General features: G+C 42.7%; 1 protein-coding gene across 4 annotated transcripts in view; it reads left to right on the forward strand.

Moving 5' to 3' along the window:
- The window catches only part of UTRN (utrophin), a 1396454-nt gene that overhangs the window by 1206750 nt on the left and 170308 nt on the right, over positions 1-19396 (forward strand). For all 4 annotated transcript variants that reach the window (XM_085612275.1, XM_085612279.1, XM_085612276.1 and 1 more), the window contains 3 exons: positions 1006-1163; positions 2552-2718; positions 4171-4282. In XM_085612275.1, the coding sequence (XP_085468401.1) occupies positions 1006-1163; positions 2552-2718; positions 4171-4282 (437 nt within the window). The remainder of the gene's footprint in view (positions 1-1005; positions 1164-2551; positions 2719-4170; positions 4283-19396) is intronic.

The raw sequence follows: 19396 nt of genomic DNA on the forward strand, positions 1-19396 counted from the left end.
CACCACAAGTGCGGGGACTCACCGCCGATTGCAAGGCCTTTGCAACGAGTGCAGAGACTCCCCCACAACTGCAGGGCCTCCACCACGAGTGCAGAGACTCCCCCACGACTGCAGGGCCTCCGCCACAAGTGCAGAGACTCACCCACGACTGCAGGGCCTCTGCCGCAAACACAGAGACTCCCCCACGACTGTAGGGCCTCTGCCACGACCGCAAGTGTAGATAGAGGCCCTTTGTGAATCAGGCCCATACAGTTTAATATTCACCCATAGTGTGTTTTCACACTCATGCATGCACACCATAATCAGACTCTCAAGCACACAAACTAACAAACATTGGCAAAGCCATTGGGGCTGACTTGTGACTGAAAATACACGCAGTCTGAATACTTGTTATTCATGCGTTTTGGTTTGGCCCGTCACTCTATAAGTTGGTTACATTTTAGTCCAAGGGCAGTCTAATAGGTGTAAAAGGACTTTTTGCAAACTTTATCTGTGTCAGTCAATATCGGAATTGCTTGCACAATGTGAGTAGAACATTCGGTGGTTTACTAATTGAATGAGAAATATTATTTAAAAAAATAATAAACAATGCACTAATATGCTGCTCCTTCTAACTCAGTCTTGCAGTTCTTTTTAGCATGCGGAATAACAGGTATTACTATTATCTAGTTCAGCAGCATTCTTTTTGTTGCTCCCAGAGGAATGACCCACATAGGTATGTATCTCTTTTGAGATTCACTCCCGCAACCTGAAGGTTGCCTTGACAACCAAGCAGAACACACAATAGTCCACAAAGCTATATTCTATTTGCTGTTACTCTTTTAGTCCAGTACGATTGCTTGATCAAGTGTGTTTTTACCATCTGAGTGGACTGTAGTATCAAGTGTAACAATTTCCAAGAGTTGAACCTACGAAAGTATTACAACCATCCAATATAGCAGTGCTTCTCATTTGACAGTACAAAATGGCTTTGTTTTAAGCATCTCTTTCTTTTCTCCATTATAGACCTCTTCCGGGAAGTTGCAGGGTCGGGCGAAACGTGCGACCAGAGGCAGCTTGGCCTATTACTTCATGACGCCATCCAGGTCCCTCGACAACTGGGAGAAGTAGCGGCATTTGGTGGCAGTAATATCGAGCCCAGTGTTCGCAGCTGCTTCCAGCATGTACGTATGTCGCTTCTGCCTTGTTTCTGCTCAGAACTTTGATCGTGCCTTCAAAAATTTGTGCCCACCATCTGCAGTTGTGTGTTTCTCTGCCAAAGTGCTGATGGCTTTGGGTTTTTCGTTCCTGCACTTGGCCAATTTGCTTGATGGTGCCCAGTAATCTGCACTTGCTGCTTCATCAGTGTTTTCAGGCTGTCAGACCTTGAGAATGAAAGATGTGCTCTAGATGGCACTGGAAGTATGTTCCATTGGAAATCAGCCTGCTCTGATTTCAGCTATAAGAGTGATGGATGCGGGTTGCACTGTGCCGACAGGTGCATTAGAACTTTCTTGACGGATAGAGACACAACGCGGCTCCAAATTATTTTACCCAGTAAACTTGTGCTTTTTCAATCCTCTCAATGCCCATCCATTATTGGAGCAGTGTACGGTCAAGGGGAATCTGACGCAAGATGTCACATCGACTGAAGAACTTAAAAATAATTGCAAATTGTGTGGTATTTCTCCTTGTGTTGGAGCTATGCTAAGGTGATTATTTTAAAGATGTAGGGCCATATGCATCAAGGGGGATTCGCAGAATCGTCCATTTGCAAATGCAAAAAAAATGCCTTTCTGATGCAGCAAACCCTATTTTGCGATTCGGTGACCTGTTACCGAATTGCAAAATAGGTTTGCTATTCACTATTAGGAAGGGGTGTGTTTAGGGCATCCCTTCCTAATACCAAATCGCATCGGTATGCATGAATGTTTTGCGACCAAAATGCGGTCTCCAAACATTTGCATTTTACCACCTACTTCAAGTAGGTGGTAACCAATTCGCAAATGGGGAGTGGTCCCAAATGGACCCCTTCCCCTTTGTAAATATCTGTAAATGCATTTTCTAAGAGCAGGCATTGGTCCCACGGATCACTGCCTGCTCCTAGAATGTGAAAGGAAAAGATTTCATTTTCTCTTTTGTAAAGCGTCCCGTTTTCCTCAGTTTTCCTCTAAGGAAAAGGGGCTGCTTTACAAAAAAAAGATTGCTTTATTTAAAACCAATCACAGACATGGTGGTCTGCTGACCCCAGCAGGCCACCGTCCCCGTAATTTTTGTGATTCCCAGGGGGTCGCAAATTGTGACCTACCTCATTAATATTCATGAGTTAGGTCATTTGCAAACCCCTAGGAATAAGTTAAACGCACTTTTATGCATTCCATTTTGCGATTTTCTAAATGTGAATCGCAAGAATTCGCACTTAAGAAATCGCAAAATGGATTGTTGATGCATCTGGCCCATAGTGCCCAACACTTAATTGTCTGCCGGTTTCAGCTTTAGAGAACAAGGCTGTTACAGTTTCTGTTTACTGGTCATTAGATAATTATTATTAAAAACTGTTTTTCTCAAATAGGCAAACAATCACCCGGAGATCAATGTGAAGCAGTTCATTGAGTGGATGCATTTGGAACCCCAGTCAATGGTTTGGTTGCCCGTTCTGCACCGTGTGGCAGCAGCTGAGACAGCCAAACACCAAGCCAAGTGCAACATCTGCAAGGAGTGCCCCATCGTAGGCTTCCGGTAAGAGAAGCTGGGGCAGTGCCAGTGGGGTGAGGGGGAACTGAGCCCATTCCCTGGTGGGAAGTAGTTGGTCATTTTTGCTTTGCTAGTGGCATTGTATTCTCAAGAGGAGCTTTTGAACTTCCTGGACCTTCCTCACGGTTCTAGAATGTTCTTCATGATTGTGTGTATGCTTTGATCATATTTTTGTTTAACTAATAAAACTATTTCTTGTTTTTGTTTTTAAGCCTTTTAGTTGAACCCTCTCATTCTTTCTCTTAATGATTTTAGTATACTGAAATATAACAAAGGGAAAGATTTAACAAAACATTTAGTGCATTTGCCATGAATTCAAGATAAATTGCCTGCAAAGAATAGGAATAAGTTGTGCCATCTGAAAGCTACTGTCAACATGTCTGTATGCAGAGGTTACCTACTCGTGCGAAAAGCAGTGCTAAATTTGTGCCAGCCCTCATTTTTTGGGGACTTGGACTTATTTTCATCATCAGAGTTTGAACCATAGTAGGAGAGTTAGAGTCAGAAACTGGTGAAAAAAAGAGGACGAAGTACAAGAGAAAGCAGTAATAGTGGTAGAAAACATCGATGAAAAACAACCTGCAAAAGTGAGATAAAAATAAATAAGTGTAGAGTAGGAAAGAAAATGTCATGACAGAGAACTCAAGATTAAGAAGCCTTGGTATTCTGCAAATCCAGGATCTGCCTCCAACAGCAGTAGGCACATGAGAAAAACTTTGTGGCTCCTTTTTTTTATTACAAATTAAACACCAGTGGGTTCTTTTCCAACTCCTCATGCATGCATTCAAAGCCTTGCACAAAATCAGTCCCAACTACTTTTAACAATGGTATAAACTTCCACAAACCTACCAAACACCTCCACTCTGCCGGACTTTAACTCCCACAGATCCGCCCGCATACGCAGAACCAGATCTGGCTGCTGCGCCTTCTATCTCACTTCCAAAGCCTCCCGTCTCAGGAGGCCAAATGCCAGTATGAATGCCATCTACAGATGTGACACTTTAAATATTTCCAGTGCACTCAAAGATGTAAGAATGGCCTGGATGCAATAGAATTGTTTCAAATGTATATTTAAATGGTAAACTGGCGTGTGCAACCATGTGGCGGGCTATTGTAAATAGGTGCCGGTTTTCAGAACTAAGTGCCGTGCCAAGCACTGGCAAACACCAGGCCTCAGTCTCCACAGTCTTAAAAGCAGGTCTTTTCATGGTCATTCAAACAACAGAAAAACAGGCCAAGGTTTTTGCCTTAAATGTGATTAATTTGTCACTTTCTAGATTGCACCTATGGTTATCAGTCCTCTATGTAGCCTGCTAATAAAATGATTGCAAGCAGATTATGTATTGTTATCGTCTTTAAAACAATGTGATAAAAACTGTTGTAAAGTTCCTGTCCAAAGCATAAAGTCTATAATGTCTCTATTTTCTATTTCCTCAGGTACCGAAGTTTGAAGCATTTTAACTATGATGTCTGTCAGAGCTGCTTCTTTTCTGGCCGCACAGCAAAGGGTCACAAGCTGCATCACCCGATGGTGGAATACTGCATACCCGTAAGTATTAGTGTTCCGGCCCTTGTCCCAGAGATGGTCTTTAGTTCTGTCGTTAGCCAAGACTTTTGTTTTTTATTCAAAAATATAATATATTGGATTCTGCAATCCATTTATAAACCCAGTCTCTAATTTCTTTATAAAACATTGGATTCTGCAATCCTTGTATAAACAGCAGCCTCTAATTTCTTTATAATCAGCAACTTGTGACACTCAGTCACTAATTATAATGGAAAGACCGAGGAACTTGACTATTATAGCCTTATAGCCCGCCGTAGCGGGCTATACCGGCTATTAAAGGCCCGCTGCAGCGTTAAAGGCCCGAGCCGAAAGCGAGGGACTTTAACAAAAGCAGCAGGACTTTAATAGCGGTATAGCCCTGCTACGAAGGGCTATAAGGCTATTAGAACATTCTGCCACTAGAGGGCAGAATGTTCTAATAAATTAAACAAAGGCTTCTCGAAGCTCGAGGGGATTTAAATCCCCTCGAGCTTCGAGAGGCTTTTGTAAAACATTGGAATGTTGCTCTGCGGGCCTTTACCGGCCCGTAGAAGCATGGAGCACTCCATTGTCTACAATGGAGTGCTCCACATTACAATGTTCTAATATAAGTTATTACAGTCGACTTCTGACATCACAATGCCTTCTGCCAGATCTAGCAGCCGAGGTGAAAGGCAGGTCAGGTCACAGAGCATAATTGAACAAGATGTTTAAAGTAACCAAAAACAGAAGCTGCTTTTCTTTCTTCTGCTCTATATTTCAGCTTGCAATGTCCAGCAGAGAGAATATGTTTATTTTTGCACTCCTTAGATAGAGGAAAGTTAGAATCTTTCAGCATGTTTCAACACATTTTGTTCCCCTTTTTTTTTTAAATGAGTTCTATTGAACTGTTTCTAATACAGGTTGGCAACAAATAACCAACAGATTTTTGATGTGCTTAATTTTGCACAAGAGGTTTTCTTTATTCTTCATGTGTGTAAACATGCTTGCTCTTTCATATGAAAAAGCTACACACTAAGGTTATAAGTGGTTTGTGTGAATGGTGATGGTGTGACCAAGTATTATATGGGATACAGTACCCCCTGGTGTACATAAGGATTTTGCAGTTTACTCGAAGTTACATGACCTTATAAAGGAACTCTATATGGTAATGTAACTTCTCGATGACCTGCAATATCCTTATAAAGTATGGCAGCGTGTACTTTACCCCTTATATACTCAGTGATTTGTAACGCCTCCAGGTGCCAATTATAAAGAAATTATGTCGGAAATTAACTGTAATAACTTATTACAGTGGAGTACTGACATCACAATGCCTGTTCCCTGAGCCAGCAGCCGAAGTGAATGGCAGGTTTGGTCCTGAGCACAATGCAAGCAGTTGTTTAAGAAACAAAGCAAAATGTGGCATTCCTGTTTTTTCTGCTGTATAGTAACAAGCAGAAATGAGCTATTTTGGCAACATATTTATTTTTGCACTCCTTATGTAATCATAGAAAAGTTCTAATCCTTCTTCATGAGCCCAAACATTGTGAGCTACTGAACCTTTTCTTTTTTTTATAAAAACTGACTTGTATTAAGCTCATTCTAATACCTTTTTGCAACTAACTTGAAAAAGCGTTTTTGATGTGTTTAATTTTAAACTAGACATTTTAATATTATTCAGGTTTGCAAACATGCTCTTTCTTTCATAAGAAAGTGCTACACACCAATAATGTAAGTGGTTTGTGGGAAAGGTGATGGTGTGACTATGTATTTTAAGGGATAAAGTATCCCCTGCTGTACATAAGTATATTGCAAGTCACCTCAGAGTTTCATAACCTGGTAAAGGAACTCAGTCTTCAGCCTTATTACTCTATATGGTCATGAAACTCCTCGTTGACTTGCACTATCCTTATATTGTGCAGCAGGTCGTACTTTATCCCATATGTACCTGCTTTCCACACTTACAAGGGCGGTCATTCAGCCCTCTTCATCCATTAGTTGGCTTTAGAGCCTTTCACATTTTACTTCCACACGCCAGTGTCTAGCATGGGGCACAAAGTCAGCCCTCTTCAGACATTGGTTTACCTGACAGTGAGTGACTGCATTCTGCTCATTCACAATACGTAGAAGTGTAATCCCTTCAGTGGCAAGGACTGCTTTTGCAATGTATGCTTTTACACAAAAAATATTACACAATCTGGATCTTATACAATGCTTGCTTTTATAGAATGTGTGTCTTCATGCAAACAACATTCACAAACAATATAAGTATTGGCAAAGTCAAAAGGCCTGCAGCCATCACCAGACCTAGTTGCTTTACCAGTGCCTGTATTTCTGTTGGAGTCCCAAGGACCAACCTCAGATACGATTTGTGACCATGCCTGAAAGCTTTGCAGTATGATACACTGGTGGCTAGGGTCCTCGGAGTGGTATACAAACTCCAGGGCTACGTAGAGCCTATAAAATATTTACTAGGGGCTGTAAAAAGAAATGAGCTTACTTTATGGCCACCATAAAGAAGCCTAAAATGTATTCTTCTCACTTATTTAGTTTAAACAAGGATTGCCTAAGGGTTATTTCACTGAGCTGCATAGACTTATAAATAGTGTTACATTTGAGACAGCAAGGGACACTGGACTGAAAGTTATGAAACTCCTATTGGACTAAAAGTCTTTATTACTAAATAATAGCTTTGGTTCATTTGTACTCAGGCACTTGGAAAAGGCAATTTGAGCTTGAAACATGGCATCACTCATTTCCAGTTCCCCCGGCAAATCATGCAGTTTGCCCACGATAGTGACAGGACTACTTCATTCTTTCATCTGCAGTGAAATGGGCCTTGAAATATACCGGCACCTTCTTCAGCTTCATTGTGTAATAGAGAGGCTCTTCTTCTCCTAATATAAAAGGAAAATATGAGAACATATTCTTTGCCGAAAAGGTGCTCAGGCTTTGCTAGCCCCCCAATTATTAATATCTGAAAGATGGGACTCGAGTGTCTTGTCAAACAATATAAACATCACTTATGAGTTTAAGAAACACGTTTGTTTTTGTATAGAGCCATACCATTGTAGTTTATGGAGGTAAATAATTCTCTTCTATTTTGAAATGGAAAACATCTGAAAAGACAGAAATAATTTAGATACCAAAGATGTGGCCAGTTTGTGCCACTCTAAGTAATTGTTTTACTCAACTCAGTGGTACTTCATTTATCAACCCCTGAAGGATGGGAGATGGAGCCACCCACTTGGAAGATGGTTGACTTCTGAGGAGCTCTTGCCACTGCCACTCCTGTACAGCTTCCTAGCCCTTGTTTCTGTTGTCTGCAAATGCATACCAGTGTCCCGTGATGCAGCGGAAGGTACACCATGGGCTCACTCCGTGCCGAAGGAATGAATGCCATCGCCGATTGATGCACTGCAGCGCAGCCTGACAGAGGCCTAGTCACCATCACAAGCCCCCCTCCCCTTCAAAACCCCTTTCCCCGCCCCACTGGGAAGGATATCACTTAGCGATAAACACCTATGCGTAGGGGCCAGCAGAGCTGTATTGCAGCACGTGACCAGCCGGTGTCCTGGGGTATGGTGATTCCATTCAGTTTCCCATTGCATGCCCTGCATATGTCATCATCCCGCCTCTGGTGCAACATGGTGCTGAAACAGGTGCCTGTCTGCCAATTGCTGACTTAGTTCCTCATTCCCAGCTTCTACTTCCCAGATGGAAACAGTGCTGTCCCGCCGACTGACTCAATGTTGAAATTGGAAAGGTGGTTGCCAGTAACATCTTAGCTGCAGTAGCAGGACACCATCTTGGTTAATTGTGTTTATTCATGAATGTGGGAAATAGAAGATGAACTTCCTTCTGCTTCAATGTCTGCTGTCCCCCTAATGGGACTATTTAGAAAATGCTGCTGGGAACTTAGCTTTCAGGATATATTCTGATACCTGTACAGAACTGAGGTCGTCTACCAGTGACTTTTTCTAGCCCCTCTGCAATTTCATCTGATAAAGTTGTGACTTGCCTGTTTTTAGGTCTCGGCTAGCGAAGGCTGCGCTTGCGCAGTCTCGCTCGTGAGATTTAACGTTTTTTAGTACGGGGCTTGAACCCACCCCTCTTCTCCATTGCCTGGCTTCCTAAACGGAGGCCAGTCATTGGAGGAGAGGGGCGTCTGTCCGTTTAAGCCCCATCTTTTTTGGATTCGGTGGCGTGTTTTTTACTTTCTTTCTCTCCTCTGGAATGTAAACATTCCAGCCAATGGGAAGAGGAGAGAAAGAAAAACACGCCCCCCAATCCGAAAATGCCACTGCGTTTCTCTGAGGCATTTCTGCTTGACCTCGGAGAAAGGCGGTGGTGTTCATGGCGTCATCCCCATCCACCACTCCCCCTGCTCTCGGCTCCCTCGGTGCTCCTCGGTCTAAACACGGTCCCTCCAACTTGGACGGTCCCGCCTTTCCGCGGATGGCTCGCCGTCTGGTGAAGCCCATCCATGAGAGAGCCTTTCCGTCCCTCCGCCCCCTCGCTCATCATTTCACTGATGACTGCCCAGGCTTCACAACATCACTCACACAGACAACAGTCACTAGGAAAACTACACAAAGCACTAAAAACACCATTAGAGTTGCCGCTCCTGCTAGTCAAACAACTCATGCTTTAATTATGGGTCTATCTGCTGGCTAAATACCACTGGCACACACTGCTTGCCATCAAGCCCCTGATGTGCTACGTACCTCCTGGCAATCACCAACGTTGAAACGCTTGCCGGATACAGTAAACTGGTTTATAGAGATTAGAAATGGCAGAAGCACGGAGTGCAGGAAAGTCCGCTATGTGCAGCCCCCCTCCCCCCCCCGGACTGTACAGGACAGTAAAAAGGGGGCGTGGGTTACATAGCGACAGTGATTTGAACAGAGGCGACCCGGTCACATATCTGCAATGAAGCTCTCCAAAAGTCTTCCGAGTGAAAAACTGCCAAAAGTTGTGCCGCTCAAGCACCCGAGCTGGCATCACAAGGAGGTTTCTAGCCACACTGCTTGGCTGGCCTCGTGGTTTTAGATATTACACCCCATCCTTCAGTAAAACAACATCGCGGGCGTTTCACCGCATCATTTCAAAGAGCACGTGAAGGAGACTCCTAGCATTACAAGGAATTGACATGGGAGTGCGGCGATCAGTTTATCGCTGGACAGACGCAGAAAAAGCCCCACAACACAGCTAATAGAAAATATGTACACCTCTTTATATACGAGCTCTGAACCCACTGCAGCCTTTCATTCAGTTGCATAAGCAAATTCAACATCTCCCTTTGCAGACTTTATAAAGACGATGATGCAAATGCGCACGGAAGCAGCTTTATATATAGTTACACGATAAGATGTCCATAGTATAGGGGCCAACGCGAGCATCCAGGCCGTGTTCCGACTGACAGCTCAGATTGGCCTGATGTCTTACATACAATGAACGATTACCGCAAAGCAGTCATTAACGCGCGCAGCAAACCAAACAATGGGGACTAGCTTATCCTAGTGACGCCAGCACAAGCACATGGGACGTTACACTCACAAGCCGGCTGAGGGAGCGCAGATGGCTGTGTGTGTCTGTGGGTGGCTCTGTGTGCGTGTGCGAGGCTCTGTGTGGGTGGCTCTGTGTGGGTGGCTTTTTTTGTAGGTGGCTCTATGCGTGGTGGCTTTGTCTGTGTGTGGGTAACTGTGTGTGTGTGTGTAGGTGGCTGTGTAGATGGCTATGTGAGTGGCTCTCTGTGTGTGGGTGGCTTTGTGTGTGTGGCTCTGTGTGTGGGTGCAAATGCAATATGTCTCGCATTTGAGAGTGATTAAGCTATTGACATTGTAAATAACAATGCCGTTTCTTTAAATGTTTTAAAAACAAAAACAAAAACTAATATCATGAGCAATGCCAATAGATCTAACTTTAACAATGCAGAGACCATTGCATTGTAAATGCTTGTTTACAGATTGCACACTCAATCCTTGTCTGCACATAATATTAGAGGACTAAACCTAAGAGCTTTAGGCAACGTTCTTTCTCAGAGACCTTAATAACCCTATATCATCAATAATTCCCCATGCGGTATTACTTCAAATAAGGCATCCCCTACTACATTTAACAAGTCTACAAGTGGTCCCACTGCTCAGCTTGAAACATAATACTGGAAGGAACAGGTCGTTGTGTGCCATACACAGTAAGTGTTCTCGACTGGTGTCTGTTGATGTTTCTTCAAGTTCTCTTTGCAGATATGAAAGCAATGTTTATTGAACGTTTCTGCACCAGAACCCCGGTTGAATGTTTGACATTCATTTATCTCGGTGTGTCAACAGTATGAAATTGGAGTTTCTCTTTTCACCGTGCTTGCAATATCGAACATCACATGAGATAGTCCTTGAAGAAAGAGTAACTGTACAGCAAGAGCGCTGTAAATACAGGTTCCAGTCTTCTTTTTTTACTCATTTTTATATTTAAATACAGACAGGAACAACCTATTTCCTTTGACTATTTAAAAAAAAATAGAAACATTTATACATTATTTTCATTTAAGTCTTTCCTAAGCCGGTTACTACTAGGCTACAACCTAACAGACCCCTTTTTAGGAAAATGCTCAAGACCTGGCTATTCCCCTCATAGGGAAATTAAACAGTTCACTCCCTGAAACAGTACACGTTACAGGTTACATTTAGCGCCAAGAACCCTCAGCATTCGTGCGCTCTATAAATATTTTACTTACTTACTTACTTACTCGTTCAGTCAAGATAGTGAAGCCAATGGCTGTTTGTTTAAACAGGGTGACTTTTGACAGGTTGCACTGTTCCTGTTTGCGCCACAGCGCACCTGTTTAAAGGTGCGCTGGGGGCAAACAGCGACAGTTCTCCCTATTACAATTAATGTGATGCCCTCGGAGCAGCTACGAGTTCGAGCTGCCCTGGGGACAGTGCCTTCAGTGAAATACGGAGTGGCTGTTTCAAAGCACCACTGTGTTTCCCAGTTCAGGCAGCATGCTGTCTGCACTTTAAAGAGGGAAGAGAGACCCCCTCCAGGTAGGTGCAATAAGTGACTGCATCCACCTGCCCAGTGATGTCGGGGGGGTTTCACTGGATGCCCCCTTTCCCAACCCTAGGTATTGCCTTCCGGTGGCACACTGTGAGTGCTCCTCCTAAGCACGACGTCTATGATATGGCACAGAGGCAAAGAGATTCCCTTATTTGCATAGGGCAAACCCCCATGCAAACGAGGGAACACCCTTTCATAATAGCATTGCCACTACATGTGCACTAGCACTATCAGTATTAGACAAAGGGCCACACAGCATCTGAGCACCTTTCTGTAATACCATTGTACCCTGAGGGCGCACAAAGTGGGTGCATATGCCATTGAACCCCCCCAGGGCACAACGTATAATACGGCCCATAGCTTCTTAATCTGCCGGTGAAACATTCAGGCAATTTTGAGTTATGTGGGAATATTTAAATGCGTTAATAGATCTGTTTTATAAAATAATTTTTTTCTGCTAACCATAGCAACTATTTTTTTTCTTTCAAGAGCACACCTATTCTACCTGCCAGTCTGACAGTTTATTGAGCAGAGCAACTCAAAGCTTCAGTGCCCTTGGGCAGCACATTTGCTTAACAGAATGTTTCTCCTTATGTTCATCCGAAATTCAATAATATGTGTGACAGCAAAATAATGAATCTCAAGCTTCAAGCCTTCATTTACCCAATGTTGCTGATGTAGTCAGATTCCTTATCAAATGTATTTCAGTACAAGGATGACTATATCTCTACTTCAAGTACTGATTGTACATATGTCAAACATAGACCAGATACGAGGCAACCTGTAGTAGAGTGGTCTTCGGACTGTACAACAAGGTTTTGTCTGTCTGTCTCTCTGTCTCACTTTAAATCACTCTGCCCACAAAATAACAAAGAAAATGTTTTCCACAAGACTGTGCCCCATAACATATTCAATGATTTCCACTTTAGTGTTAATGTTTTGAATGTACATCAACACTCAGCTTAAACTCTTGCCGGCAACAGAGGACTAACTTTAATATTTTTGTCACTTACCATGAAAGGGACTTAATCTGTCCTAGATTAAATGTTATCAAAATGAAACTACAAATATTATGACACAAACTAACATCATCAAACATAGGCCCGGATGACATGCACGGGGTTGAATTCTTATCCCTGGGCAAACACAAGGTTGCCCAGGGATCAAAGCTCCGAGCTGTGAGACATTATCGTACCTCTTTCTGTATTTCCCTGACAGATTTGGACTGGTCAGACCTGTCGAAATGTATTTAAGGGGGTAGCCGGTGGTTCTGAGGGGGGGAGAGAGGCCTAGAAAAAATGGCAAAACATGGACGCAGCAGCTGAGAGGGGGTGTGGAAGAGCAGAGGATGCGAAGCAGGTAAGTTTTTTATTATATTTTCTTTGTTGGCCCCCGTTCCACCCCTGCCAGTTTTGTAAAAAAAATAATTTGCTGTTGTCCCCCATATCCCCCTCCCTGCCTCTTTTTCCCAAAACACGCCGCTCCAGCTCTGTTACCAAATAGAGAAAAGAGCTCCTTTTGTTAATAAGGTAACAAAACTTTGAGGTGCTCTTGAAATATCCTTTTATTGTGCTCTGAGTTTTATTTCTTATACGTTTGCCTGATGACGCTCATCATCTCCACCTTAAATCCTTGTTCTTTTGTCCTTCTGATAAATGTGAAGTCTGTACTATAAAAGTAAATACCTCCATTTTCAGCTGGTAATTTGTTGCAAACCGGTCTTAAGCAATTTGATGGGAACCTGTATCAAAGCTGGAATAGTGGTTATGTTATGTGTATTTGTATAGCCCACAACTCACCCAGAGGTATCTTGGTGCTGAAAGAATGTGCAACATCAATTAGGTTGATTACTGATATCCTGTACCAAAGTTCAACAATGCATCAACTAAACAACCACCCACAAACCTCTCTGTATCAGCCAATGACTTGAATTTGTGGGAAAAGAGAAACAAAAGTATTCTTGGACAAGGAGCTAGGACTATTTGAACGCTAGCGCCACATTGCACCGAGTGAGATCTCCCGGATGTTTTCGTGACTCTCCTCCAAGGATTTTATTTTTTAAATTGGAAGCAACTGTTTGTAGAACAAAATTTTTCAAAATTATTGACTTAAAGAAATAAAGTTTGCAAGCAGTTCTGAAGAGAAATGCCCGAGATATTCTGATACTGCAGGGTAAGCATTGCACCAAGCCTCATTATTTCTCTGCTGCAGCTAACCAAGTATCCGCCTGTAAGAAATGTGTCTGCTCTCGCTATGTTTCCCAGCCAGCCTGGAGTTTTCCCAAGCTAGGAGAAGTGGCCTAATGGCCAAAGCTGCCAACTTTGGAACTGGGGAACCATGGTTCAAGCCCTAGTGTTGATTCAACATTCATTCATTCCGGGTATATCCCTTACTCTACCCATGCACAGAACTAATCTTGTGTAATGTAAACTGGTGCCCAGTTAAAGTACTCTAGTGCCCTTGGACCAAGTATGTGCTATATAAAAATAATTGCCAAAAGGGCTTTGTACCAGAGACTTCTGACTGCGATGATGGATGAAATCTTATCTTATCTTGACTTCTAAAGCGCATAGCTACCCTAAGGCTACCCAGTGCTGTGAGAGTCAGAGCGTGCACCTATGGTACTAAAACAATGACCCAAGACTACTGGGGGACTAGCCAAGTTTTAACTCTCTTTCTGAACCTGACCTCGTCCGAATCTGTCCTCAGACTGATTGGCATAGAGTTCCAAAGTTTGGGGATAAGGTAAGAAAACGATCTTGCACCCCATTTGTCTTATAAATCCGTGGAATTGTCAAAAGACCAGTGTAAGAAGATCTCAACATCCTATTCAGAACACAGCAGGTCAATAAAGCTCTAACCATATGTGGGCCCTTACCCTTTCCTGTGAGTAAGACATAATGCCTTGACTTTGATTCTGTGCTACACAGGAAGCAAGGGTGAAGTAATTGAGGCTTTCTTCGCAGAAGAACTTTTAGGTATTTTATAAATTATTCTGGCCGCGGCATTTTGCATCACCTAGAGTCTTCTTCGGTCTGATTTATGGGAATCCAAATATAAGGAGTTTCCCTAGTCCAGACATCAGGAAATCAAGGCCTGGACTACCGCTCTTCTGCAAGACATTGGCAGTAGGGCCAGAATTTTCCTCAACATAACAAAACATGAACTGGTCAGTTTTTGGCTTGAATTTCCATTGAAAGAGAGCTGTGCAGCCACATCCCCAGATTTTGTTTAGGGGAGGACAGAACTGGCCTAGCCCCTAGACTATCTGGCCAACCCAATGATGATTCTGGGGGAGAGTTACTCACCAGAACCATTTGTTCGGTTTTGTCCCCGTTTAGCTTCAGAGAGCACCTTGCCATCCAGTACGCCACTTTCTCAAGGCAAGGGACCTAACCAAGGCTGAGAGCCCTCACGTGACGAGAGGGAAGCGACAAGCCGAGTGCCGTCAGCATAGGACACAATTGAAACTCCAAATTCTTTAACAATGGAGGCCAACGTTCTCACATAGATATTAAAAAGAGTGGGGCTGAGTGCCGAGCCCTGGGTAACCCCACATTTCAAATGGACCATCTCAGGGAGGTTAAAAAATCTGGAACGTTATTTCTTTTAGAAAAGATATCAGCCATTCTAAAGCGGAACTCCTTCCACCAATTTCCCTCATCCTGAGTGCTACAGTCTCATGATTGAACTGTATCTAATGCTGCACTCAGGTTGAGGAGGTTAATGGTCGCTGCTCCTCCTTTATCTAGAATTAATTTCACCTCCTCAGCTACCACAAGTAGCGCCGACTCTGTACTATGCGTTGGACAGAATCCGTTCTGGGAGTCATCCAAAAGCCAATTGTCTTCCAGATGTTTAGACAGATACTGACTGATATGTTTCTCTAGAACCCCCGAACACCGGGAGCATTGATTACGTTCTGAAGTTCCCTGGACATGAGGGGTCAAGATTTGGGTTTTTTAACAACAGTTTGACTACCGCATGTTTACATTCTTGCGGGACTATGCGGTGGAGATGGACAGATTTACCAGTTCCCGAATCATAGGGAACATTTCTTGGCTACCCATTGACAGAATGTGGGGAGGGGCCAGGTTTAGTGGGGAGCCCGATTTCACTTTCTCGAATAGATCGAGAAAGGCACCATCCGTGATTAAGGGAAAGTTATTATGAAGACATTCTGTCTCTTGTAGCAGTGACAGAACTGCTGGCCCTGTATGATGAGGTCCCCTTAATTTTTGTAAATCACTGTATATGTCAGCCACCATGTTTTGGAAAAATGCTGCTAGTTCATTGCAGCACCCTTCTGAGGGGTAAGGCAGTGAGCTACTACTTTTGGGACTGTTTAAGGATTTTACAATGCGAAATAGCTCCTTAGGAGCGTTAGACACCTTACCTAGTAGTTCTTCATAATACGAATAAAATGAATAGAGAAAGTTGGATTGAAAGTTTGAGTGCCAGAGTCTTGAAACAGCAGCTTCATCCCCCCACGGGTTTAAGGTTGGGGTAAATGGAGTGCTTAGTTTGGTATGAATAGTGATCATTCTTTCTTTGCATTTAAAGGGGTTTTCTGGCATGCATTTGTCTGTAATGTACATAACTTTGAATTAAATTCTGGTCCTTGAAGTGAGTCATTGCAGTTTTGCCAGGACAGGGTATGTGTTCTATTATTTTCCCTCAGCCACACAATGTACTGTCTTCTTTTGTGTTTTTTAGACACTATATTCTATAGTTCAAAGGGACCATAAATAGCATGTTAGTATATAATTCAGAGTGGTGGTTAATAATACCCTTACTGTGCAAGCAGGTAATAAAGATGTGGAGCATGCTGTAAGAAATAGCTTTTGGTGACATCACAAATGTGGGAGTTCATGCTGAAGTAACTCTCAAGAAAGTTCACTATGTTTTTGCCAGAATTATTGTAACTGGCCCTTTGTTTCAAATAGTGCTTATTGATTTACCAGAAATCATGGAATGGTCCTCCTACCTAAGTTCAGGTGGCCCAAATGAATTCCAATATGAGATTCTTAGGGTTCAGCAATAGATGTGCGGAAAGAGAGGAAATCAGATAAACCAGTCACTTAAAATATATATGGGAAAAAGCAAAGTCACATATTCCTCGTAGATGATCAGAATTCACAATGTACTAAAAATGTAACTATTAAGCCCAAAACATACCTAACAATGGCATCACATGTAAAACATTTTGGTATTGATATGTAACATTGGTATTTGCTCTCTACTAGAAACAATAGATCCTTTTTACTTATAAATGTATTATATTCTTAGACTCAACGTTAACAAACATTTTACTCTGTGCTAAGAGGTACCAGTGAATACATTTCTGCCATTTTATGGCTTCTGGTCCAAAAGAATCTAAAACTAATTTAAACATGGGAATTGTCTCAGAAAATTACAAATTTTGCAGAAAGCATGTTGTCTAATCCTTCCTGTGCCTTAGTTTCAGTATTACATAATAATAAGTATTATTGAGTGGTTTGTGGAAAGATACTCAACCAGAGCAAAACAGAGTTTCTTTTTCTTGTGGCATCCTCAATAATTCCTTTTCTGCTTTGAGGATGAGGATGGAGACCATCTGTATATAATCTTACCAGTAAATCAAAAAATATTAGGAAAACAGTCGTGGTAGAGGATAAATTGATTGCTTATCTCATTCGGTGGTTACATTTAAATGTATGTATTCAAAATAAATAGCAATAAAATGTTTAACATTTTCTACAGTGCCATACATTTTCTGCATAAGCTTTTTTCAGACTTAAGGAAGGCAAGCAACAAGGTGGTGTTAAGTCGGTGGTTATACAAGAACAACTCCATCATTGCCACATAGGTCATCTTCCCACTCTGCAGTCAGTTCCCAGAACCTCAACTTTCAGGAGTGAGGGAACTCCTAGTTTATGAATTATGGGTCTCTTCTTGCATTCTACAAAGCCATAATGCTTGCTACCATGTACTTCCATTGGCACAATGTTGGCAATTCATTCACAGCACCTTGTAAGGAAATCTCAATAAAGGAGCAGAACAGTATGAAAGGTGCTCATTGTATTTTCTGGGTAGGCCTGTTTCCTTTCACATGCGTTGTCGCACTCAAACCTCTGAATGGTCTGCCTTAAAGGCTTGTTTTATACCACTAATTTCGCATTCCAATGTGGTATACAAGAAGTTGATTTGTTTTTAGAAAGGTTCCTTTCCTACCTTCTTCTTGTGGGCTCCCCACATAAAGCAACCCTGGATTATTTTGTTGTGAGGGCACACTGTGTTTTGAAAAATTGTACTTCTGAGTGCTTGTGCCAGAGTTTCACTTTTGTAAACTAGCTCTGAGTAAGATAACAGATTCCTGTCAAGTTCCTTTGTGAGTGTGCTGGAGGCAGCACTTTGAAAGGTTAATGGGGCAGAGAACCGCTCCACCCATCCTGGCAGAATGTCCAGTCCTGCCAACACCTAGCTGCCCTTTGTCTCACCGTCTGGGATTAATTCACAAAGACCAACTGCCAGCTCACAGTAATGTGACACAGTTGGTAGGCACCAAATGGTTAGGACAAGAAATTGCCAACTTTCAAAAGGTGTCATTATCTAAATTGTGACTAGAAATACGAGTTTACCAATTACAATTCTTTTGAAAACAAATATGCCATTTCTGCCTGTTCCTAATCAAATGTTAGCACTTACTCAATGTAATAAGGTAACCCAGTGTTATCCTATGGGAGAGGTAGGCCTCACAGTAGAGAGAAACTAATCTGTGAGTTTTTCACTACCAATACATGTGAAACTTCAAACACAACATGTTGTACTTTTTAAATACAATGCACCCAGCCCTATGGGCTGTGTAGAGCCTACCTTACAGGTAGCTTATATGTATTAAAAAGGGAGGTTTAGGCCTGGCAAAAGGTTTATTTTGCTAGGTTGTATTGATGTTTAAAATTGCACCCAAGCTGTAATGGCAGACCTGAAAATTGCTACTTTAGTGGATAGCACAATAGGTGCAGAAGGCCCACTAGTAGCATTTAATTTACAGGCCTTTGGCACATGTAATACCACTTTACTAGGGACTTAAAAGTAAATTATACTTGCTAATTGGGTGTACGTCAATTTCACCATTGTCAGAACCCCTTTCATAGGGCCATGGGGGACACAGGGGTTATTGGGCTCAACCATGGGGGTTCAAGACTTTTACTCATGTTGTCCCAGGGCCTGACCTACTATGGATCTAGAACAACTGGCCCAAGTACCCCTTCTGCATTTAAATCGTAATGGTAGCTGTGGATGAACTCAAAGACTCCCTCTGGGGGAAGTGTAGATACAGATTAGTGAACATGACTCATAACTCAAAGTGCAAACAGCATTGTCAATAAATCAATGACCAGTCCAATACTTGCTTTTACGAAAAAGAAGTCTTTTATGTCTAACTCTACACATGCAAAGGAATAACGACATTCATCAGCAACAACACAATCTCCTTGAGGTTGGGTATCTAGCATTTGTTAGGTAAATACCTGGCTCAAGCTCTTCCTTGCAATGGGTTTTGGGTTATTCCCCATTCACTGGTGGCCAGATCCAGGCAATGTGTACTCAAGAGTCCACCTTTAACTTTATTAAATTAGTCAAAAGTATCTATGGTACAGCAGCACCATCAGCAGCGAGTCCCCCGGGGGCCCACAGGCCCAGTTCAAGTCTTGCCCACTTCTGCAGTGTGGCAGCGAGTGCCCTTACACCAGGCACTCGAACTCTGATCTTTCTTGGAGAAGTCATACTGGTGGTGGTACACGCGACTGCACTCATACGGCGTGGGCTCTCTTCTTGCGAGGCACTGCTGGCTTCCCAATAATCGTAGATGGTCCCAGCATGCAAAGACACAGCAAGTCAACCTTCCCCACATGGAGGAGGGGGTGAAGAGACCCTGTCATTCAACTCCCTACTGGAGCTCAGCGAGCATACAGCGTCCTCTACAGTCTTTGGGGTGTCAGTCAGGGGCAGTTCTCTCGATGTGCAGGCTCGAACCGCCGTATGCAGCCTTGGTCTTTCCTCAGGCAATCGCCCAAACTTCTTGGCAACATCAGT

Source organism: Triturus cristatus, chromosome 6 (genome assembly GCF_964204655.1).
Source record: "Triturus cristatus chromosome 6, aTriCri1.1, whole genome shotgun sequence".
Classification (NCBI taxonomy): Eukaryota; Metazoa; Chordata; class Amphibia; order Caudata; family Salamandridae; genus Triturus; species Triturus cristatus.